The 19996-nt window shown below is 40.7% G+C and overlaps 1 protein-coding gene across 1 annotated transcript in view; it reads right to left on the minus strand.

Moving 5' to 3' along the window:
* Positions 1–16266, minus strand: part of LOC107695945 (filamin-C-like) — a 22799-nt gene extending 6533 nt beyond the window's left edge. Inside the window, exons 1-41 of the mRNA XM_016496057.1 lie at positions 15479–16266; positions 13801–14049; positions 12855–12952; positions 12136–12286; positions 11785–11903; positions 11603–11680; positions 11338–11500; positions 11056–11256; positions 10070–10207; positions 9828–9954; positions 9590–9726; positions 9309–9502; positions 9093–9206; positions 8755–8898; positions 8520–8643; positions 8276–8436; positions 8100–8190; positions 7855–8024; positions 7632–7749; positions 7268–7530; positions 6587–7184; positions 6316–6492; positions 5587–5749; positions 5299–5459; positions 4987–5154; positions 4702–4825; positions 4459–4615; positions 4188–4377; positions 4070–4093; positions 3690–3934; positions 3365–3464; positions 3136–3276; positions 2688–2816; positions 2430–2603; positions 2167–2328; positions 1881–2084; positions 1628–1780; positions 1405–1527; positions 1059–1295; positions 697–966; positions 453–590 (exon numbers count right to left, since the gene is read on the minus strand). Of these exons, the coding sequence (XP_016351543.1) occupies positions 453–590; positions 697–966; positions 1059–1295; positions 1405–1527; positions 1628–1780; positions 1881–2084; positions 2167–2328; positions 2430–2603; positions 2688–2816; positions 3136–3276; positions 3365–3464; positions 3690–3934; positions 4070–4093; positions 4188–4377; positions 4459–4615; positions 4702–4825; positions 4987–5154; positions 5299–5459; positions 5587–5749; positions 6316–6492; positions 6587–7184; positions 7268–7530; positions 7632–7749; positions 7855–8024; positions 8100–8190; positions 8276–8436; positions 8520–8643; positions 8755–8898; positions 9093–9206; positions 9309–9502; positions 9590–9726; positions 9828–9954; positions 10070–10207; positions 11056–11256; positions 11338–11500; positions 11603–11680; positions 11785–11903; positions 12136–12286; positions 12855–12952; positions 13801–14049; positions 15479–15851 (7051 nt within the window). The 5' untranslated portion in view covers positions 15852–16266. The remainder of the gene's footprint in view (positions 1–452; positions 591–696; positions 967–1058; positions 1296–1404; positions 1528–1627; positions 1781–1880; positions 2085–2166; positions 2329–2429; positions 2604–2687; positions 2817–3135; positions 3277–3364; positions 3465–3689; positions 3935–4069; positions 4094–4187; positions 4378–4458; positions 4616–4701; positions 4826–4986; positions 5155–5298; positions 5460–5586; positions 5750–6315; positions 6493–6586; positions 7185–7267; positions 7531–7631; positions 7750–7854; positions 8025–8099; positions 8191–8275; positions 8437–8519; positions 8644–8754; positions 8899–9092; positions 9207–9308; positions 9503–9589; positions 9727–9827; positions 9955–10069; positions 10208–11055; positions 11257–11337; positions 11501–11602; positions 11681–11784; positions 11904–12135; positions 12287–12854; positions 12953–13800; positions 14050–15478) is intronic.
* Between the last annotated feature and the right edge of the window lie 3730 nt (positions 16267–19996).

Genomic DNA, 19996 nt, shown 5'->3' on the forward strand with positions numbered 1-19996 from the left:
GTTTAGCAACACCTGCCACATCCATACCTTGTGAAAGATTGTTTTCACTGTCAGGCAGGGCCGTTTCTAGCCAATCTGACTCTCTAGGCGAAATCCCTATTATATATATATATATATATATAATTCTTTTCAGACACCAGTTGCTTGTATCTCCACAATTGGTTGTCATAGTAATGACACTAAATTGTGGAGATTCAGTGCACTGAGTTCATTTTGCACAATTTAGTAGCTGTAATATCGTGTTGCCACTAGATGCCTGTATAGCCCTATGTAACAATCCCTAGTGGCTAAGACATTGCACATAATTTACACATAAACTAGCTCGCCTATGCCTAGAAACGGCCCTGATTGGCGCCCTTTGTTTAGTCACGAGGCGGTAAACTTCGGCGATATTCGTCCCAGTGTGCATAAGCCTTAACTCTGACCATAGCAAGTTCTGTTGTAAACCTCACCTGGCTCCTGCACAATGTAAATAACACCACAGGACCCATCTTTTCTGTCTTCAAAGGAGATTTCAGCCTTACTTGGACCTTCTATAGCAATAGACAGACCGCCTGCTCCAGCCTCTCTTGTCCAAATGCTGAATTCAGCTATCAGAGAGTAATGAAAAGAGGGATGCAGAAAATGAGAGAACAATCCATGACAATATTAATCATTACAAAAATGAGAAGAAAACAAAATTAGTTTGAAACATACCAGGAACTTTTGCGACAGCTCTCTCTAGGCCTGTGCCTCCAGCCCGGACCTTGTGAGAGCCTCCTTCCCCAAGGGGCCCAACTGTGAACTGAAAGGGGCTTCCAGGGACATGCTCACCCCTGTATTTGACGTTGACCGTGTGAGAACCCATTTCAGCAGGTACGAAGCGGACTCTGTAGGTACTGTTCCCGCTATCAACAATCTCTGTATCCACTACATTTCCACCAGGGCTGGTCACCTGGGCTGTCATTCCCTGAATCCCTGTGTCAGCTGGAAATGGGAAAACCAATTAAGGTAACCAATAAAACAAAAGCTGGGGGTGTTTTGGGGAGGAAGGGAGCTTGATAATGATTTATCCTTACCCTCTTGCCTTACTGCACCAAAGCTACCCAGTCGTTCTCTTCCCAGGAAGGACTCAAAAACATCTCTGAAAGGGTCACCGCCAACCTGTGTACTCTCTTCTACGTGTACCTCCCGCTTAGTCTCACCTCCGTGGGTCTTGCTGATTTCTGTGCGTTCTGTACGTGTGTAAGAGTGGCTACTGCGTGTGAAGGTACGAGTTAAGCGCTCCTGTGCTGACAGCATCTGAAACCAGTTTCCTGTGTAGAAAGGAATTTCCCGTTTTTTAAGAAACATTAGTTGTTCAAAAACTATTGTATTCCATTTAAACCCATTTAAAAATCGTATATACTAATATTTGTTTTTTACCTGGGATTTTGAGGTTTAGGTCACATGCACTGCCTACTGAGGCAACAGAGGCAGCTTGCCTTTTTCTTGTTATGCTCTGCTTCATCCTTCCTTCTCCTGTTACCTTCACTGTAAAAGGGCTTCCTACGGAGTGGGATGTGAAAACAAAATGTTATAAATCTCTACCATTGTTGACAGGCAGTCTACATGAGTATATCGTTGTAAAGAAACACTGAAAAGTAACCTGGTATGTGTTTGTCTGTAAACTTGATGTTGATGATGTAGTTGCCTGGTTCAGTGGGGCAATATGTCACTTTACATGTTCCATCTTCCATATCCTCACAATTAATATCTACTTTACTTGGACCCTCAATTGACAATCCAAGTCCTCCATATCCTTTGAAACCAAGACAGTGTGAAAATCATTTTAATTAGGGGTATTACATCAGATTTTAATTCGAAAACATCCACAGAGCAAAAGAACTACAAGAACATACCAGCATTTCTAGTGTCCACAAAGAACTCGGCCACTTCAAAGGTATGTGCTTCAATGAGACCTTTACCAAAGACCTTTACCCTGCTGGCCTCCCCGATTTCAGATGGCCCTACCATAATCTTAAAAGGGCTGTTGTTCACATGTGTCCCACTCTTCCTCACACTGACCTCATGCTCCCCCACTTCCTTTGGGGTGAACGAGAGACCTGGTGAGGCAAGGAGAGCAGAGATTAATCATTGCCAATCTAGCATATGCAGAAAGCATTTTATGGCCTTTTACGTGCTTACCAATGTGCCGGTTGGGCAGTCTCTTCAGCAGGCATGGTTCCTCCTTTCCTGATTGAGATTTAATGCTAGCTGTCAGATAGCTCAGGTCAGTTTCTGTGATCTTCAGTGAGACATCTGCTGCCGTGCCAACGTTCATCTGAGATCTTCGGAGGGAATCGTCGCCTACATGGACATGACATATTAACAGTGAGGATGGGCGAGAGTTTAGCTACTTTTGCCAGGTTAAGTTTTTAAAAACACAAATGACTTATTGCTTGCCATACCAGTGATCTTTGCTGTGAAGGGGCTGCCAGGAATATGTCTGTTATCAAACTTGACAATGATGTTGTAATCACCAGGTGAAGTGGGCAAGTAGGACACAGTGCATGTGCCATCTTTATTGTCCTTACAACTGATTTCTGCTTTAGATGGACCCTCTACAGCAAGGGACAAACCACCTGTGAAGGGCAAACAAAATTGACTATTATTTAGCACACTTTTTCTAAAAATATACTTTGTTGCAAAACAACACATTTATTTACCTTGTCCAGCATTCTTGGTAACAACAGTAAAAGTGGCTGGTTTATTGACTGTCCCATGGCACAGACCAGGTCCATAGGCTGTGACCATTCCACTGTTCATTACATCTACATAGAACTGCAAAGGACTTCCTGTGAACATAATTACATTCAAGTCATGATTCTGTAACAAGCTTGGTGCAGTGTATCATTCCATGGATCTTAAATGAAAATTACAGTGGTCTCAATGCATATTTGAACACTTAAGACACATAAAAAGTGTGAATTTCATGTCAGATTATCCGAATGAATAAAAAAATAGCAGAAAAGTGAAACTCCCTACTAGCGTTCTATGATTGCAGATGCCAATTAGTTTAACATTATCACATACAAGTTATACATAGTAACTATAGCTTGAGTGTCCAAATGCTTTTTGGGCCACTTCACACATAATGCCAAAATGGAGTCCAACCTGGGATGTGGTTGCCATCATACTTTATATCCATTTCATGCAGGCCTCTCTCTGTAGGCTGAAACTGCACCGTGACTGTTCCATCTTTGTTGTCCCTGATGAAAGGACGAGCCTTCTTACCAGAGGGCATACGCACCTCCCCTGCAAACAAAACAAACGTGGTATACTTCAGAAAACAGTATATACGACTAACAATTCTGCTCTAAATGAATATGATTAGAGATGTTACCGCTGAGTTCTCCTTGCTGGACAGTGAAGGGGATAACTAAGTTCAGGGGTTGAAACATGGGCTTTGTGTCGTCTCTCGGAACAACAGGCTGATCTGTAGCCTGAGATAACATTTAAAAAAAATCAAACGATAAACAACAACCCACAATGTTTCAGACAGTGTGCTGTTATCTTCCTGCCACTTCAACATTGAACATTTTTAGCATCTCATTCAAATCCCGCTCTGTTGTAATGTCCCTGGTATCAGTATCAGTAGCTCTATCTATCATGGCTTCATCATGGCAGTGATACACAGTCCGACACACCTGTTCAGTAATATCACTCACCATGACTTGAAAAGGGCTTTTAGGAATGTGTTGCCCCCCAAAGCGGATTGTGATGACATATTTTCCCGGCTCGGGTGCAGTATAATATATGTCGAAGGTCCCATCAGGATTTTCTGTAACATCCATATCCAGCTCCATGCCATTAGGGGTCAGAACCGTACATGTCACCTTCCCTTTTCCTGCAGCTTTGGCATCCACAGTGATGACCGTCTCTTCTGACAACTTAATATTGGGCCCAAGGCTTTCTGCTCAAATAACAACATTGCTCAAACCAAAGAATTCAACCCTTGAAACATATTACTTGGTGTAATGGTAGAATATTTATAATGTAGAAAATGTAATTATAAAATATTCCACAAATAAATTGCCTGATTCCTTACCAACACCATGTCCTCCAATAGACACTGAAAATAAAAAAGCAAGCAAACAAAATTTAGTAAAACCAGAGTTGGGAAAATAAATCACAAATCTTTGAAAGCACCAAACTGGAAGCAATACCTGTGAGCAGGCACTTGCTGGCATCACCAGTGGGAAAGGCTTGGACGTTGTAAGGTGAGTATGGGATGTTATCTCCACCGTACTTAATGGTTATGGTGTAGCGGCCAGACATGTCAGGCACATAAGAGACAGTGTAGGTTCCATCTCTGTTGTCTTGAATGCTGGCTTTTTTCGGCTTTCCCTCTGGATCCTAAATGCAACACAATGTTTAAATGCGCTTTGGTAATATATGTCTTGTTTTGAGGTTTTCCATATAAGAAGAGAGCCTTACAAGGATTTGAACTGTCAGAAGGCCTTTTCCTGCATCACGAGCATCAATGGTAAACTCCACTGGTAGACTGGCAGCCACTCCTTTAGTGTCCAGACCGGGTCCGCTAGCACGCACCTTACTGGCATCATGTGTGGGGGCTGAATTGACTTTGAATGGACTGTTTACAACCACAAAATGAAAGAGTTATGAAATGATTGTTTTCGTTACTGTCATGAGGTGACAGTTAAATACAGATGATCTTACCTGTTAGGTACCTCTTGGTTGGCGTATTTGACAGACACAGTGTGTGGCCCCTCTTGTGCAGGGGTGTAGTTGACAGTATGTGTTCCATCCCGGTTGTTTTTAACAACTACAGGCTCCAGAGTTCCTGTAAGACGAACATGTTCAAGATTTCGAAGGAAAAGATCACTGGTCAGAGGTTTTCTAATGTTCATTTTTCTAATGTTCATTTCCAGTGAAACACAAGTTATTTAGTGAGTTAGGCTCAGAGAATCTTCATAGTGTACTGGAGGAGTTTATGTTATGTACCTTTTGGTCCATACAACTGCACCTCTAGAGGAGCCACTCCTGCTTTGCTGCTGTCCACAGTGAAGGTTTGTGGAACATGTGCGGTAACTCTGTTAGCGAGTCCAGGACCTGAGCACTTCACCTTATTGACATCCACCACATCCTTAACCTGCACCCGGAATGGACTGCCTGAGAACAGCAGAAGAAGAACACAGCTCTAATACAATACAAAAAAAGCAGCTATAGAACTATACAGTTGAAAGAAAAAAGGTTATGTATAGATAATAGAGTAACATTGTATAGGTAGTTACTATATTTATAGGTATTTGGTACCTGCGATAGGCTGGCCTCCATAAGTGATATTAATATCATAGTCTCCAGCAGTGAAAGGCATGTATTCAACACTGCAACTACCGTCTTTGTTGTCCTTGCAGAGCATTTTGGCTTCTGATGCTCCTTCAATGGTCAAGCCCAAACCACCCGTCCCAGCACCCCTTAATATCATAAGCATGGATGTATGATGAGACATAAATAACTCCAAATCTAATCCAGCTTTAAAGCAAATATGAGTTTCCCTTCAGGCACCAATGATTATATATACATACAGTACAGACTCCATACCTTGTCTCCACTGTGAAGCAGTTGGGTTTGTTAACTAGCCCACCTTCCAGGCCCGGGCCATAAGCTCGAACACGTGTTGGGTCACAACCTTCCACAACTGACACCTTAAAGGGGCTCTTAGGAACAGCAACATCCTCATAAAAGACCTCGATCAGGTGCAAACCTACACAAATCAAAGAATTGCTTTAATTTGAGGCATTATGGTTCATGCCAATCCTCTTCATAGGCTATAGCTGTCTTACACATGTTTAGATAGTTGTAATATTTTTAGTTTATAATTGCATCTATGAAAGTAGAACATTCAGAGTTTGATAGCATATAGCTTTTGCTATCTGCTCTGTGTTAACTGTCAGCTGCAGCTGTCGCTGGTATTAATACAAGCTGTATTTCTGTGCAGAGGGCCCTAGTCAGGCACACAACTATTTAATGATCTCTTTTTACAATGCATTTCCTATTTATAAACTCCCCCTGCATCTGTCATATGTTCTCATTCAGTTCCCTAAGCTCTGAAAGCTTCTGAAAACATGCCATGGACTGTATTTGTATACCCAATTCAAGATCTATACATGTATCTCTTTCCTCCACCATCTACTACATATCTAAGGCGAAATCTTAAAACTTGCGTTCACTTGTATTTATATAAAAAATAATTCAAACCTTCAAAAACCCTCACTTTCAACATATTTGTTTTCCCCTTAAACTCATTTGTTCAGTGTTTACATGACTTACCATCCTCAAAAGCAGTGTATTCCACTCTGTATGTGCCGTCACCCTTATCAGTGATATATGCATCTGTGTTTGCGCCTGATGGATTGATAATGCGAATCTTAACATGATTTCCTCCCTTGGTCTTAGTCTGGGCTCGGGCATCCACAATGAAGTGTGTTGTCACCTCCTTAAGGACCCCTTGAGTGACAGAAAAATGGGAAAATATGGTATAACTAAGTTGTGGTTGGAAAGGTAATCACAGAAAGTTGTGGTTAAAGTTTTCAAATACTACCTCTGGGCTCGACTCCTGGTCCGTACACTTTAATCCCACTTGTGTCCACAGATGGCTCCACCTGAACACGTATGGGGCTCTTGGGCACCTGCTGACCTCCATATTTAATGGTGATGGTGTGTATGCCATGAAAGAGAGGGGTGTAGGTGACAGAGAATGTTCCATCATTGTTATTTTGAATGCAAACTTCAGCTTGAGCCCCTGAATCTGACACAATCTCAATGGTGAGTTCAGCCTCTCCAGCTCTACTGCAGTCCACTGTGAAAGTGGCCACCTCACCAGCTTTAGCCCGCTCCACTCCGGGTCCACTCACTATAACTTTGCCAGCATCCAGAGCTGGCTTGACAACAGCTTTAAAGGGAGAGCCAGGGATATGAGCTTCACCAAATAGGACATTGATGTTGTAGTCACCAGCCTCTGTTGGCAGGTAGACAACAGAGCAGGTTCCATCCCCATGGTCTTGGCACTCAATCTTAGCCTCACAGGGGCCTTCCAGTGTTAGACCCAGACCACCAGCACCTGCCCCCTTTGTGTCTATAGTAAACCGTGCAGGCTGACCCACAATACCACCCTTAAGTCCTGGTCCATAGGCACGAACCTAGTGGGAAATCCAGTAATATGAAATGATAAAACTTATACAATATTGTCAATAAACCTACTATTCCCAAAAAGCCATCTTACCTTGGAGGGATTGGCAGGCATGAGTCCCTCTACAGCAAAGGGACTTCCTGCAATGGGGTTCCCATCATAGCTGATGTCCACCTTGTAATGGCCTTCCTCGGGTGGGATGTATTTCACACTGGTGGCCTCTGTGGTCTTGTCTGATTCCAACTTAGAAGGTATTGGTCTACCAGAAGGTGAGGTTATGCTCACATTTACCTTTCCCTCTCCACCTGCCCCTTTCGTGCTAACAATAAACTCCTGGTCCTTTCCAACTTCCACTTCTGCAACACATACAGAAGTTTAGTAAGCATTAAAGCAGTATGCATTTATAGTTGACAGACCAGGTTGTAAAGTAGTTTAAACGTTGAGTTATAGTGCTCACTTTCATTAAGGCCTTGAACTTTGACTTTGCCAAGATCGAGTGGAGGGGCGACTGTGATTTTGAAAGGGCTTTTAGGAATGGGATCTCCACCATGTGTGACCATGATAGCCATCTCACCCTAATTCGCAGAAGATTAGGCATTTGGTGAGACGTATTCATTTTCATGTTCAATATTCATGTTCAAAGTAAAAGCAAAATGGAGTAGATGGTAATGACTCCTGACCTGATGTAGGGCAGTGTACTTTACGGTGTAGGAGTAGTCGTGATTATCAATGATCTCAAAATCTCTAACAGCATTTCCTTTGGCAGCAGTTTTGAACTGCACCTCTGGTTTAGCCTTTCCTGCTCCTTTCGTGAAGATGGTGAAATGGGTTGGAATATCAACTTGAACGCCTGTAAAACAGAGCTGTGTCAATTAAAATTATTTTCTCTGGGGCTTAAGGTGTTAATGTTGTGGCTTACACCCACCTGTCTTGCTCAGTCCAGGACCTTCAGCTTTGACCTTACCAGCATCGTGAGAAGGATCCACCTTGACTTTGAATGGGCTATTGGGGATTTCCTGAGTTAAGCAGAGAAGAGTATGAGATGTTCACTTAGCATTGTGTACAACTGGGTTTTGGCAAGAAGCAAGAAGGCTGCTTTACCTGATCTGCAAAGAGCACCATGATGGTGTAACGGCCAGCGCCAGGGGGCGTGTACTTGACAGTGAAGGTGTCATTATCATTTTTAATGATGTCAAAATCGATATCTGCCTCTGCTGGACCCACCACACCTGAGGCACATTTGATCCCAATGCTGATATCACCTACAATATAGTCAGAATGGTTAGCAACACTAACACTCTTTTACTGTGTCACATAAAGAGAAAAAATTAACTGTTTTGCAAACCTTGGCCAGCTTCGCTGCAGTCAACAGTGAAGTAGGTGGGCTCATTCGCCTTTAGGCCAGTTTTCTCAACTCCAGGCCCAAAGACCTTAACTTTGTCGGGGTGACAGCCTTCACCAACAAGAACCTTTAAGTGATGTCAACAATTATGTGCAAACAAGGTTAAATCTGAAACAATGATTCATCTAATGATGTTGTTCCATCACAGCATACAAAATACTACACTGGGAATACTCACTCTAAAGGGACTCTTGGGTACATTGACCTCCCCCCAGGTAATTATGATGGTGTGCTTCAATGGTTTGGTAGGAACATACGTACAAACAAAAGTGCCATCTCCCTTATCCGTAATCTGAATGTCAATCACACAGCCTTCAGCGTCCTAGAAGAAAAGCCCAGCAGGTCACCATTTAGCCAGTTTGCAGTAACAAAATAATTCATATTGGCACATATGTTGGTTTGAATAGTTTAGAGTCTTTGTCCTATGTTACCCTCTGATTCTACTTACAGGATTGAGGTCATTAGTCTGCCACCATTGCCAAAGGAATACATTGAGAATATTACACATGGACACACCTGAGCATAGATCTTCAGACTGCCTTTGCCAGCTTGTCGAGCGTCAACAGTGAATTGTGTTGATTTGTTGACAATAACTCCAGTGGGCTCCAGGCCTGGCCCAAATACTTTGACCTGCACACAAGATCCTTCAGATCAATAACACTGACACTGACAGCAAAAGTTAAGAAAATAAGAGGTGACTGTCTTTGATTATTATTTCCATATGTTAATCACCTTCTCAGGAAAGACATCATTAGCTGCTGGACGTATATGGGCCATGAAGGGGCTGTCCTTGATATCTTCATCATCACAGACGACATGAACCGCATAATCTCCGGGTTCAGTGGGCCAGTAACGCACATCACAGGAACCGTCACCTTTATCATCACACTCTATCTTTGCTTGAGAGGGGCCCTCAATAGAAAACCCTTTAAAAACAGAGTTGGCACATAAGAAAGTTGTTGTATGCATAAAAGAAAATCTTAATTATTACTTCCTCATCTAGAATTACCAACCTAGAGTTCCTACTTCTGTGCCAATAGCCTCAACAACAAAGTCAGCTGACTTGCCAACCATTCCTGTCTTCAAGCCAGGACCCCAAGCCCGCACCTTCTGTGGTCCAGCTTCCTTGCTGACCTCCACTTCAAATGGGCTAAAATAAAACCATTTTAAACAGTGCTGAGACTGGACTAACTTTGACATAAAGAAAGGTATGTATATTTGTATCGCAATGGTTGTACTATTAGCTCTCACCCGCGTGGAATAGGTTGACCTCCCCATGTGATGTTCACAGTGTATTTTCCAGGCTTAACAGGACAATAATCACACTTGAAAACGCCATCACCGACATCACGTACTTTCACAGGCACCTCTACACCTCCTGAAAACATACACATTCAAGTCGTCAGCATTTCCTAAACACAGGCATATTAAATAATGAGCAAACAGACTAAAAATTACAACAATGAAAGACAGCAAATTTAAAAATGACTCACCTGGCCCTTTCACAGAGACCTTCAGCTCTCCAGTTCCTGCTCCTTTGGTAAAAACATTGAAATCTGCCACCTCCTTTACCCGAATGCCCTTAGGCTGCAGTCCCCGGCCAGTGGCACGGCAGGCATTTGTGTTGCAGGCTGATGGGGAAAAAGAAACAAGTTAAACAGATCATGAAATGTCCAAAACGTTTTCAAATGCACAGACTGAAGCACTGTTAGTAAGATCAAGCGAGGTGCTGTGCTTCTGATGAGTTGCTTTAATGACGAACTGGAAAACTTCAATGCTACTTTGTTTTGTTGTCATCGATCTTCATAAAGAGCAAGTCATTTATGATAAATGGAAATGGATAAATGGAGTACACAGGACATCCATAAAATATCCATAAAATACAATACCACCATTACAACTGACAACGTTACACCCAAGCCCAAAATACTTTGCTCTATTACAAGAAGTATAAAAATATATAAAAAAAATAAAAAATATATTAAAAAGCTGCTTTTTTACATGACACTCATGCAAATATCCTGTGCCTCTTAGCACAGCTATAACAGCAACTTCAGAATTTAGTGAAGTGTTCATGTTCATGTAGTCAGTCCTGCCGCTCTGCGATCCTCCAATACAAACACACTCACTAACATTTGCTACTTTCCTACCATGCTTCAAAGTGATGCACGGCAGGAATCAAGCTGCCGCGAACAAGCAAGTAGCTAAGCTTAGATACTGTTGCCCACGGTGGTATAAACAAAGAGACGTGGACCAAAGTCGAGCAGCAGCACACCTTTCTTTTTATGAGGGATCTGCTTTGGAGCCCCAGCATAAGGTTTAGGGTGTGCTACAAAATAAACAATTGTTTTGGGGGTGTGTGGAGATTCTTTGACTGTTCTTTGTTTGCTTCCCATGTACTTTTCCAATATGACAGACACATTTGAAGAAAGATATGCAAGATATATAAGTAAAAAAAAGAAATTTATCAGATGCTTACCCTCGGAGACATGCACTTTAAAGGGGCTGTTGGGTATTGGCTGCCCAGCAAAGCTCACATGGATGGTGTGCGGCCCTTCTTGTACAGGTTTGTAGGTGCAACGGAAGATGTTATCACCCTTGTTTTCCAGGAGAACTTCAACAGCGTTGTTTTTATTCTGAGGGTCAACGATGACCACACTAACATCTCCAGCCCCAGCACCTGAAAATGGTGAGACAGGACCTTGAGGGTACCTTCACATAGAAAAGCCTCTTCCAAAACAAATCTGTGCGTTCTGCTCACCTGCAGTGTAGATGTCAAAATAAGTAGGCTTATGGGCCACATTGCCCACTGGCTCCAGACCTGGACCTCGAGCCTGAACTTTTTTGGGATCACCCAGAGCCTTTGCCACGTTCACCATGAAGGGACTCTTATCAATGTCCTGACCAACGAAGAGTACTTTCACCTGTGATACATAAGAATAAATAAACAACCATGCCACTGGAAGCAAATCGGTTTATCCTCAAATGGACACTGTACCGTCAACCATTCTTTTACTAATGCGTACCTTGTGGGGTCCCTCAACTTTGGGCACATAGGTGACAGAGAATGTTCTTTTCTTGTCATTGTTGGGGACAACTTTAGCCTAACAAAATTAAAAGACAGATTGTAGTTAAAAATGTCATTAATAGCTTGTTTCCCATTGCAACAATTACAGAACTTTACAGAAAAACATCTGTCATCTCTCACCTCCTCAGTGTGACCCTCTGGGTCCTCTACATACACAATCACTTCTCCAAGTCCTGCCTCCAGTGTTTCCACAGTAAAAACAGCTGGCTTCAAAACCATGTTCCCCTGAGGCTCAATACCTGTTTTCATGAAAAAAAACCAAAAAAACTGTGATACACAAGCAATACTCAGGATGTACATATTCTATGCTTGACTGACTGTATGCAAATAAAGCATAAATAGATCTTATTTTAAAATTAAATCGACTTAATTTGTATATGCAGCTCAAAAAATGCTCTATGAGCTTGTGTTGACAGAGCAATTTTTGTAAAGACAACTGCACTTGGTTTATGAGCCTGTAAGTTTGCTCACCTGGTCCATAGGCCTTGGCCTTTTTGGGGTACAGCTGCTTTGGCTTGAAAGGGGCTCCAGGCTTTAGTTTAGCTTTGGGAAACTGAGAGAGGTATGTCATGACTGAATGCTCATCCACATCTGGATCCACGATTTCCTCTGGAGCTATCACCTATAGATAAACAATTCATTAGATGTTGCATGTATAGTGGTCCTTATTCAGTAATCATTGCTTTCAAGATGTGTATGTGCTCAGAAAAACACTAGACTAAATTTCCATCGGAGAAGTAACAGTGAAGTAGTTGTAAGGCCTGTTTATGATGAGATAAGCATTGCAGAAAAAAGCGCCACGCTTGCAGCATTTTCTTTTCACTGCCACGTTTGTTCTAAAATCACAAGGTAGTGGCAATCTCTTCAGATACTATATTTATCCACAGAGTGCTGAGGTTTGAGAGCAGCCTTCAACAAGTCAAGGACAGGACTTACCAGGAGCCAGACCCCTCCCACATCCCCTCAACAGTCAGCAGGGAATTCGGCCCCAAGAATGTATGACACATACCCTACACCATGCGTGGCATCTCACACTTACGCCATGAGGATAATGGAGCAGATACCACTGTGTGTCAAACTGCTAAAACCACTAACATTTTACACAAACCCAAGCCCAGACACTACCTTCCTTGTGACTGAGGTAGAGTTTACAACTGAACATGTGGTGCTTATGTTGCGTGGATGTTCACCTGAGGCACACCGAGCCAGTCATCGGCCTGCTGCATGGCCTCACGAGCATTTGCAACAGGCTTGTTGGGGTCCCATGTTTGCCAGTCAGGGCACAGACCTACAGAAAGAGCTCAAATTATATGAGTGCATCATTTAAGTCCTTCTTTAAACTTTAGGCCACAAAATATAAATATAAAAGTGAAATCAATTATGACATCAGGCCTCCCATAAACTGTTACTGTTTATACAAAATGTCTAAAGAGACTTAAAATGTAACCTAAATATATAATGATAATGGTTATGCTGTGATTTGTCAAAAGCCAGCAGCACCCTGTATGGTCATGACTGTCTCACAGGGACTGTTTCATATCAGCTACACCGAAGTAAACACTTTAGTTCATTACCCCTCTCCTCAGTCAGCCTAAGTGTTGCTCAGGAAAAAGGTCATGATTTAGATGCAGTAAATATATGAAGCTCTCATTCTCTGTTGTATTGTACAATGTATCCATATTTTAAATAAAGGCTTTTCTTTTTTATATATTTGTTTTATTGCCATATTATGAGCTTTCTTGATGATGACAAAAATGGATTAAGCTCTCAAAAAGGAAAGTGAAAAAGGAGGATATACATATAAACAGTCACACTATTCATACTTTTATTAAGACTGTATATACTCATTTACTACATATTGAATTTATTACACAATTTATATACTTTACTCATTTTATATTGGCACTGACACTATAAATTCTATTAAAATGTATTGTCTTGTTTGGTTTTTGTTTGCCCTTTTGAAACAAGTGAACAATTAAATGTTCAAAATACTGAATCTAAACTACCCAGGTAACTAAGTAGTGAGAACCAAAATCTCGGTACAATCTTGAAAAATTGTTACATTTCCTCACCCAACCACAACTGCCCAAAGTCAAACCATACAAACCTGATTATGTCAGAATGTGAACTTACCAGGGGCACAGTTGTCCACGAGGGCACCAAGGGCCTTGCCATCCCTCCAGTCCTTGTGAAAGTTGTTAATAGGCAGCTCCGGTACCTTGTTCTGAATCCAGCCCAGCAGCCTTTGTTTGGGAGTTAGTTTCTTAACCTCTTCATCGTCCTCATCTTCCCACATGGGCATGGAGATGGAGTAATGGAGAATGAGTGTCCAGATGAGTCCCAGAATCAGCTTCAGGTTCCCATCCACAATGGCTTTGCTGTCTACACAGGTCAAAGACAATCAAAAGAAACTGAGTTAGCAAATGGACTTTAACGAATTTATGTGACGAGACGAATTGACATTGGGTTTAATTAACTTCAGCTGTTCGAATCACATGTTTGGGTTACCTTTCCCATCTCAAAGGAAGATTCCAAAGACTAGGTATATAAAATATGGGATGTCAGTATATACTCAGCAGATACATTTAAAAAAAAACTATGGGTACTGTGGCAGATCCATGATACAGTGATGATACCAGCTGGTATTAAGATGGTACTTTTACAATACCATTATATTGAATGACTACCATATTCAACAAAGTATCATAATAATATGTCTATTACCATGGTATTGTGTAAAAAATTATTTTTTAGTTTTGTGAAACACAATGAAAGGCATTATTTATTTATTTATCAGACTAAGGGAAAGGGGACATTCTTTAAAAGGGCATTATAACTTAAGGGCCACTAACTTTCTGCTGTTTCTTCCATATTATTGAAACCTAGAAAATGGGTATTTGTATTAATAGTAGTTCTGCCTCAGTTTGCATTAGCGTCTCAGTATTAACACTGACTTCCAGGCCCAGGCTGTTAAGGAGTCAAGCCTCCACTAAGGGCATTATAACTTAAAGGCCACTAACTTTCTGCTGTTTCTTCCATATTATTGAAACCTAGAAAATGGGTATTTGCATTAATAGTAGTTCTGCCTCAGTTTGCATTAGCGTCTCAGTATTAACACTGACTTCCAGGCCCAGGCTGTTAAGGAGTCAAGCCTCCACTAAACTCCTCCACACCACTTGTTTACACAGGGTGCTGTTCTGTATAAGCAGCTCTAAACATGAATGCATGACAACAGTCTGTTTACTCAGTATTCATTAATACTTCAGCGAGCTATTCTAGCCTTTACTCAACAAACAAGCTGTAGCCCTTCAGAACTATTTTCCATTTCACTGACACATGGAAGTCCAATGAGAACTTCTTGCACATGGTGCTGAAATACTACTCCCAGACTCTGACAGCTCAACTTTAAGAAAGTGAGGTAAAGTAGTGAGCATTTGACTGCCCATAAGGTTTATAGGCATGCTTGTGTGTGTGTGTGTGTGTGTGTGTGTGTGTGTGCGCGCGGTTTTGTGCCAAATGGAGAGAGAGAGAGAGAGAGAGAGAGAGAGAGAGCGTCTGTGACAGTTAATATAATAATCAGCTTTTACAGTCCACATTTGATGATGATTATTCTTGTTGTTATATTTTTAATGTACATTAATGATCTCCTAATTGTTAGATCTGTTATTATGTTATTCCAAAGTTGGAACCCTCTTTGCATCTCACTCTTTAAAATGTTAAGAAAATGTTATAGGGTCTATACAATATTATCAATACTTATTTAGCTAAATGTGTTTAGTGTCAATATTATTCCTGTTTAACCAGATCTTACCTATCGACACTAGTTTGATTCGCTCCCGGTCCAGAAACTCCAGCGCCACCGACACGTTCTCCAGCTTCATTTGTCTGAAGTTTGGTCTGACATTATGCTTTCTGTACATTTTCTTCTGACTGAGGACCTCCAGGAGCGAGATGAGCTTGAGGCCATCGCTCAGGTCTCTCTGCAGGTCAGTGAGGGTCTTATTGACGCATTTGAGATGTTCATTGCACCATCTGGTGAAGGTGTTCTGCTGGATCTTCTTCCACGGCGCGTCCTCGGCCAGCTCCTTCTCTGTCGCTGGCATCTCCTCCTCTTCCTCTTCCCCGAAGTCTGTGCCCTGGTAGTATTGTGGCGGCAGATCCTCTAAATGTGTGTAATTGCTCATGATGGACTCTTGCTTTTATACGTGCAATGCTGGAAATTCACAGCTCGTCACTTTCGCGGGAGAGTGTCAGAGGCGCCTTCAGTGCAGAAGAGATCAAAACTCGGATGGAGTTTGAAAAGAAAACAGACAGGCTTTCACAGATACTTGTGAAAAGTGATCTTCTGTCAGGACGGTGATGGATTATCCGATTTACGGTTTACAAGGCGGCCGGTCCCCGTTTTTAATTCTCAGTTCCCTGACGAATGTAGTCGCGACTTCTTAATGGACACTTTGAGTTTGAAGAATATCACTTTTTGAAAATGAAAATGAAAAAGTCACTTTGCTGCTCCACAGCTCGCAGGAGTGAAACTCTGTTTGAAATGAGGAGAGGGTAAATGAAGGGGGTTTAAATGCGCCCAGGACCCCAGGGATTACACCACACTGATGTCATGCTGTATATACTGGAGTATGACGAGCAGTTTTCTAATTCTGAAGGATAACTGTGATCGATCGGATTGGTGGAGATGAATGAGACAGCCTGTGATTGGCCAATGGAGACGCACTTATTTCTGGACTGTCGGGGTCAGTGGGCGTGTCCTCTCATTTGTAAACTGTGCGGTCACCAGCTGCATGACAAAGTCACGGCAGAAATAGAGGGTGACGCCGGGGCAACGCTTTACAATATAGCGCTCATAAGCTGTGACATGTTATTATAAATGATTCATATATGAAGGACGATATGTGTAATTGCAGTCAGCTCCTTCTGAGTAGTACAAATATGATTCACTGGAATAAGTTTGTGCTTACTCATTTCGCAGCACTTTACAAATTGACATAGCCTCAGGCTGACACACTTTTAAATCAAACTGCATTATTATATATTATATTATAATTACATTTAAAAAAATGTTTCTTTTACTTTATTCAACTCAGAAATATAGACATTGCCAGCCCTGCATACAACAGGTGATGGACCTGCAAGTGAAATGGGAAATGTATGTCAATTTATTTCAATCAGATATCAGTTCTCATAAATAAATAAATACATACACTCTTAAAAATAAAGGTGCTTCACGATGCCATAGAAGAACCTTTTTGTCTAAATGGTTCCATAAAGAACCTTTAACATCTGAAGAACCTTTCTGTGTCACAAAAGGTTCTTTGTGGCGAAAGAAGGATCTTCAGATTATAAAAAGGTAAGAAAGAGATGGTTCTTTAAAGAACCTTTGACTGAATGCTTCTTTGTGGAACCAAAAATGGGTCTTCTATGGCATCGCTGTGAAGAACCTTTTTAATCCTTAAGTGCTTTTTTATAAAGACCTTGGGATCCTTCTGCTCTGACAAACTCATAAGAGTTCAATCTGTGACTGGTTTCATGTGTCACTTGACAGAAAACGCTTTCAGATTTTAATCCAGTCACAGCATGGCATGTGCTCTTGTGCTTCTCTGTGGTTTGGTAATGTGAGAGCAGGTGATAGTGCTCTGTTTCTGGGAGAAAATTAGTGACAATATGTTGTGAAAACAAGGATTTTAAGGAAATCGATTATATGTTTTATTAGAAAGAAAAAAAAACATGTAGCAATTTTAGTGTTTGTCAAGATTTGTTGCTTCATCTTGACATGTTCTAGAATGTTCTCTGATTATAAATGTCTTGAGTTACGATAGTGTTTGGCAAAGATTGTGTTCACCAATGTTTATTTTGGGTTGTCCCCTCTTTGCAGAGCAATGACCAGACAAAGTGACTCAGCATGGCAGTTTTAGATGAATGTATGTGACTTTCTGACACCTCAGTGACACATCAAATAATTAACCTGTGTTTCACGTGGGCATTAAAATATATTTTTTATACCCCAGATTCCATGGACAATAAAATGTTATCTTATAGACGACAATAAAACATGTGCATATCCATTATTTTAAATATCAGCTCACTATACTTAATATATCAAGCTTGGGTCGAGCCTTTACCAAAAGATTTAATACAAGATGTGTTGTGTTTTATAAACCCTGCCTTCCAAAATTTTGGAGATGTCCTAGTCATTAAAAGTGACTTTCAATTATCATTGAAGACCAAGCACTAGTTATTTTCTTGCTTTTTACATCATAATAATGGCAAAATAAACATGTCACAGTCAGACATGCCCCTTTTGCAGCAGTGACACCTGATTAATAGATTAAACTTGACCCAGGTTTTGTTTTTGAAGGTGGCTCAGCACAATTATTGCTTTATTGACTGATTGCAAATTAACCTAAATAGACAAAGAACCAGCAAGAACACACAAACAATTGAACTTTTCAAAATTCTATTGACAACATTGAGTGCATGATCGCTGACAAGACAGGCTGGACAGAGTAAGTAAACCCTTAAATTTAATATTCTGTCCTCTTTTAGCAGCAAAACATCCCCCAAACTTTTCCTGTAGCTGATTACACTTTTATCACTTTGATCACTCTCACAAATCTGTTGAACTTCTGTCTTCACATTCTCCTGTAAAATCTCTTGATACACTGATTCTGAAGTGTCCAGATCCCGAAGCAGCAAAGCAACATTAAACCACGATGCTTTTTCCACCATGCTTCACGGCTGGGATGAGTTGGAATTCAGTGCTCTTTTTTCTCAACTGTCCATAGAACATTTTCACGGTAGCTTTGTGGAACATCCAGGTGGTCTTGGCCAAACATATGAGACATCAATATTTATTTTTGGAAGCAATCCTTTCACAAACATCATTTTTGGTCAGTGTGTGTTTTTTTTTGTTTGTTTTTTTTATTACAGTGGACACATGAACAAACAATTCTGGAGTTTGTATAGTTTTCTGGGGGTCTTTTTCTATTGTTGTTGTCTTAGAGTGATCTTTGTGGGAGAGAGAGTTAACAATACTGAATGTTCTACATTTGTAGACAGGGTCTAGGACTGATGAACACCCAGGTCTTTAGCAATGCTACCGTTGCCTTTTCCAGCTTTGAGCATTTTAATAAAGTGTATTTAAGCATCAAGGCATGGGTCACACTAGCCAATCCTTCTTGAGGAGAAAGAAGATTTGTCCTTAATTGACTTCAATAAGCTTTTTGGAGAGGTTCACTTACTATGTCCAGCCTGCCTTGTCAATGATCACTTAATGTCTTCAGTAACATTCTGAAAAGTACAACTGTTTGTATGTTATTAGTTATTAGTAGTAGTCACATTGTGTTATTATTCTTGTATTATTCTTGTATAAGTAGCTCTTCCTTGAACAGATTAGAGTGGTTTTCCAACTTGATGAGGTTGTTCTCCACAATTAGCCTTCTTCTTCCTGACCTAATGTTCCACTTGATCCTAGCAGAAGTGTAAAAGAAGAGCCTGAGTCAACATACCTGGCAGCACCAATGCTTGGCTTTAATTTAGTATGACAGTTTACGACTGAATTCTAATAGATCAGTGTAGTGAAGTGTGCAGTGTCATCCAGGAAGTCTAACTCATATTTCTTTTGAACTTTGAACACATTAATGAATGTCATACCTCACTTTCTAACAATTCTGGTGTTATTTTGCAGAATATCCCAATAAATGTATAATATATAATAATATAATAAATGAAAAGTTGCATTTTATATTTTTTTAGTATGGCACGCATATACTTTTAAAGCACAATACTCAAATGAGGTGTTTTTAGAAAGTCTTAGAAGCTTGTTTTAGAAGGTCTATAAAATGTTATTAGGGTTAGAGATCTTTATTAGCTAATGGAAAATCCTGACTGTTAAATATTTCACATACTGTTCTCTAGTGTTAAAATAGTCTCATCCAGTTATATATATATATATATATATATATACAGTATATTGAATGTGAAGCAATGAGATTTGTAGTAAACATCACAGAATTTAGAGTCCATGAGACATTGCAGGCTGCAGTATAAAGGTTTTTCTTCAACCACTGTCATTTTTATTTCAGGGTATGATAGCTAACTTCCAGATCACTATTTAAAGAAAGTCAAGGAGAAAAGCCCTGCACGGTTGTGCAACAGACTGAGGCTCTTAAGTAGGAGTGCAGGTGGAAGAGTACAAAAAGGCTCTAAAGTGTTAAAGTCTGCATATTTCAGCACACACTCATAGAACAAAAATAACAAAAACAATCCCAGGAATTTATTTACACCATATAGGCTGTGTGTGTGTGTGGTGTATGTGGTG

The sequence above is a fragment of the Sinocyclocheilus anshuiensis genome, unplaced genomic scaffold (assembly GCF_001515605.1).
Source record: "Sinocyclocheilus anshuiensis isolate Anshui unplaced genomic scaffold, SAMN03320099.WGS_v1.1 scaffold626, whole genome shotgun sequence".
Taxonomy (NCBI): Eukaryota; Metazoa; Chordata; class Actinopteri; order Cypriniformes; family Cyprinidae; genus Sinocyclocheilus; species Sinocyclocheilus anshuiensis.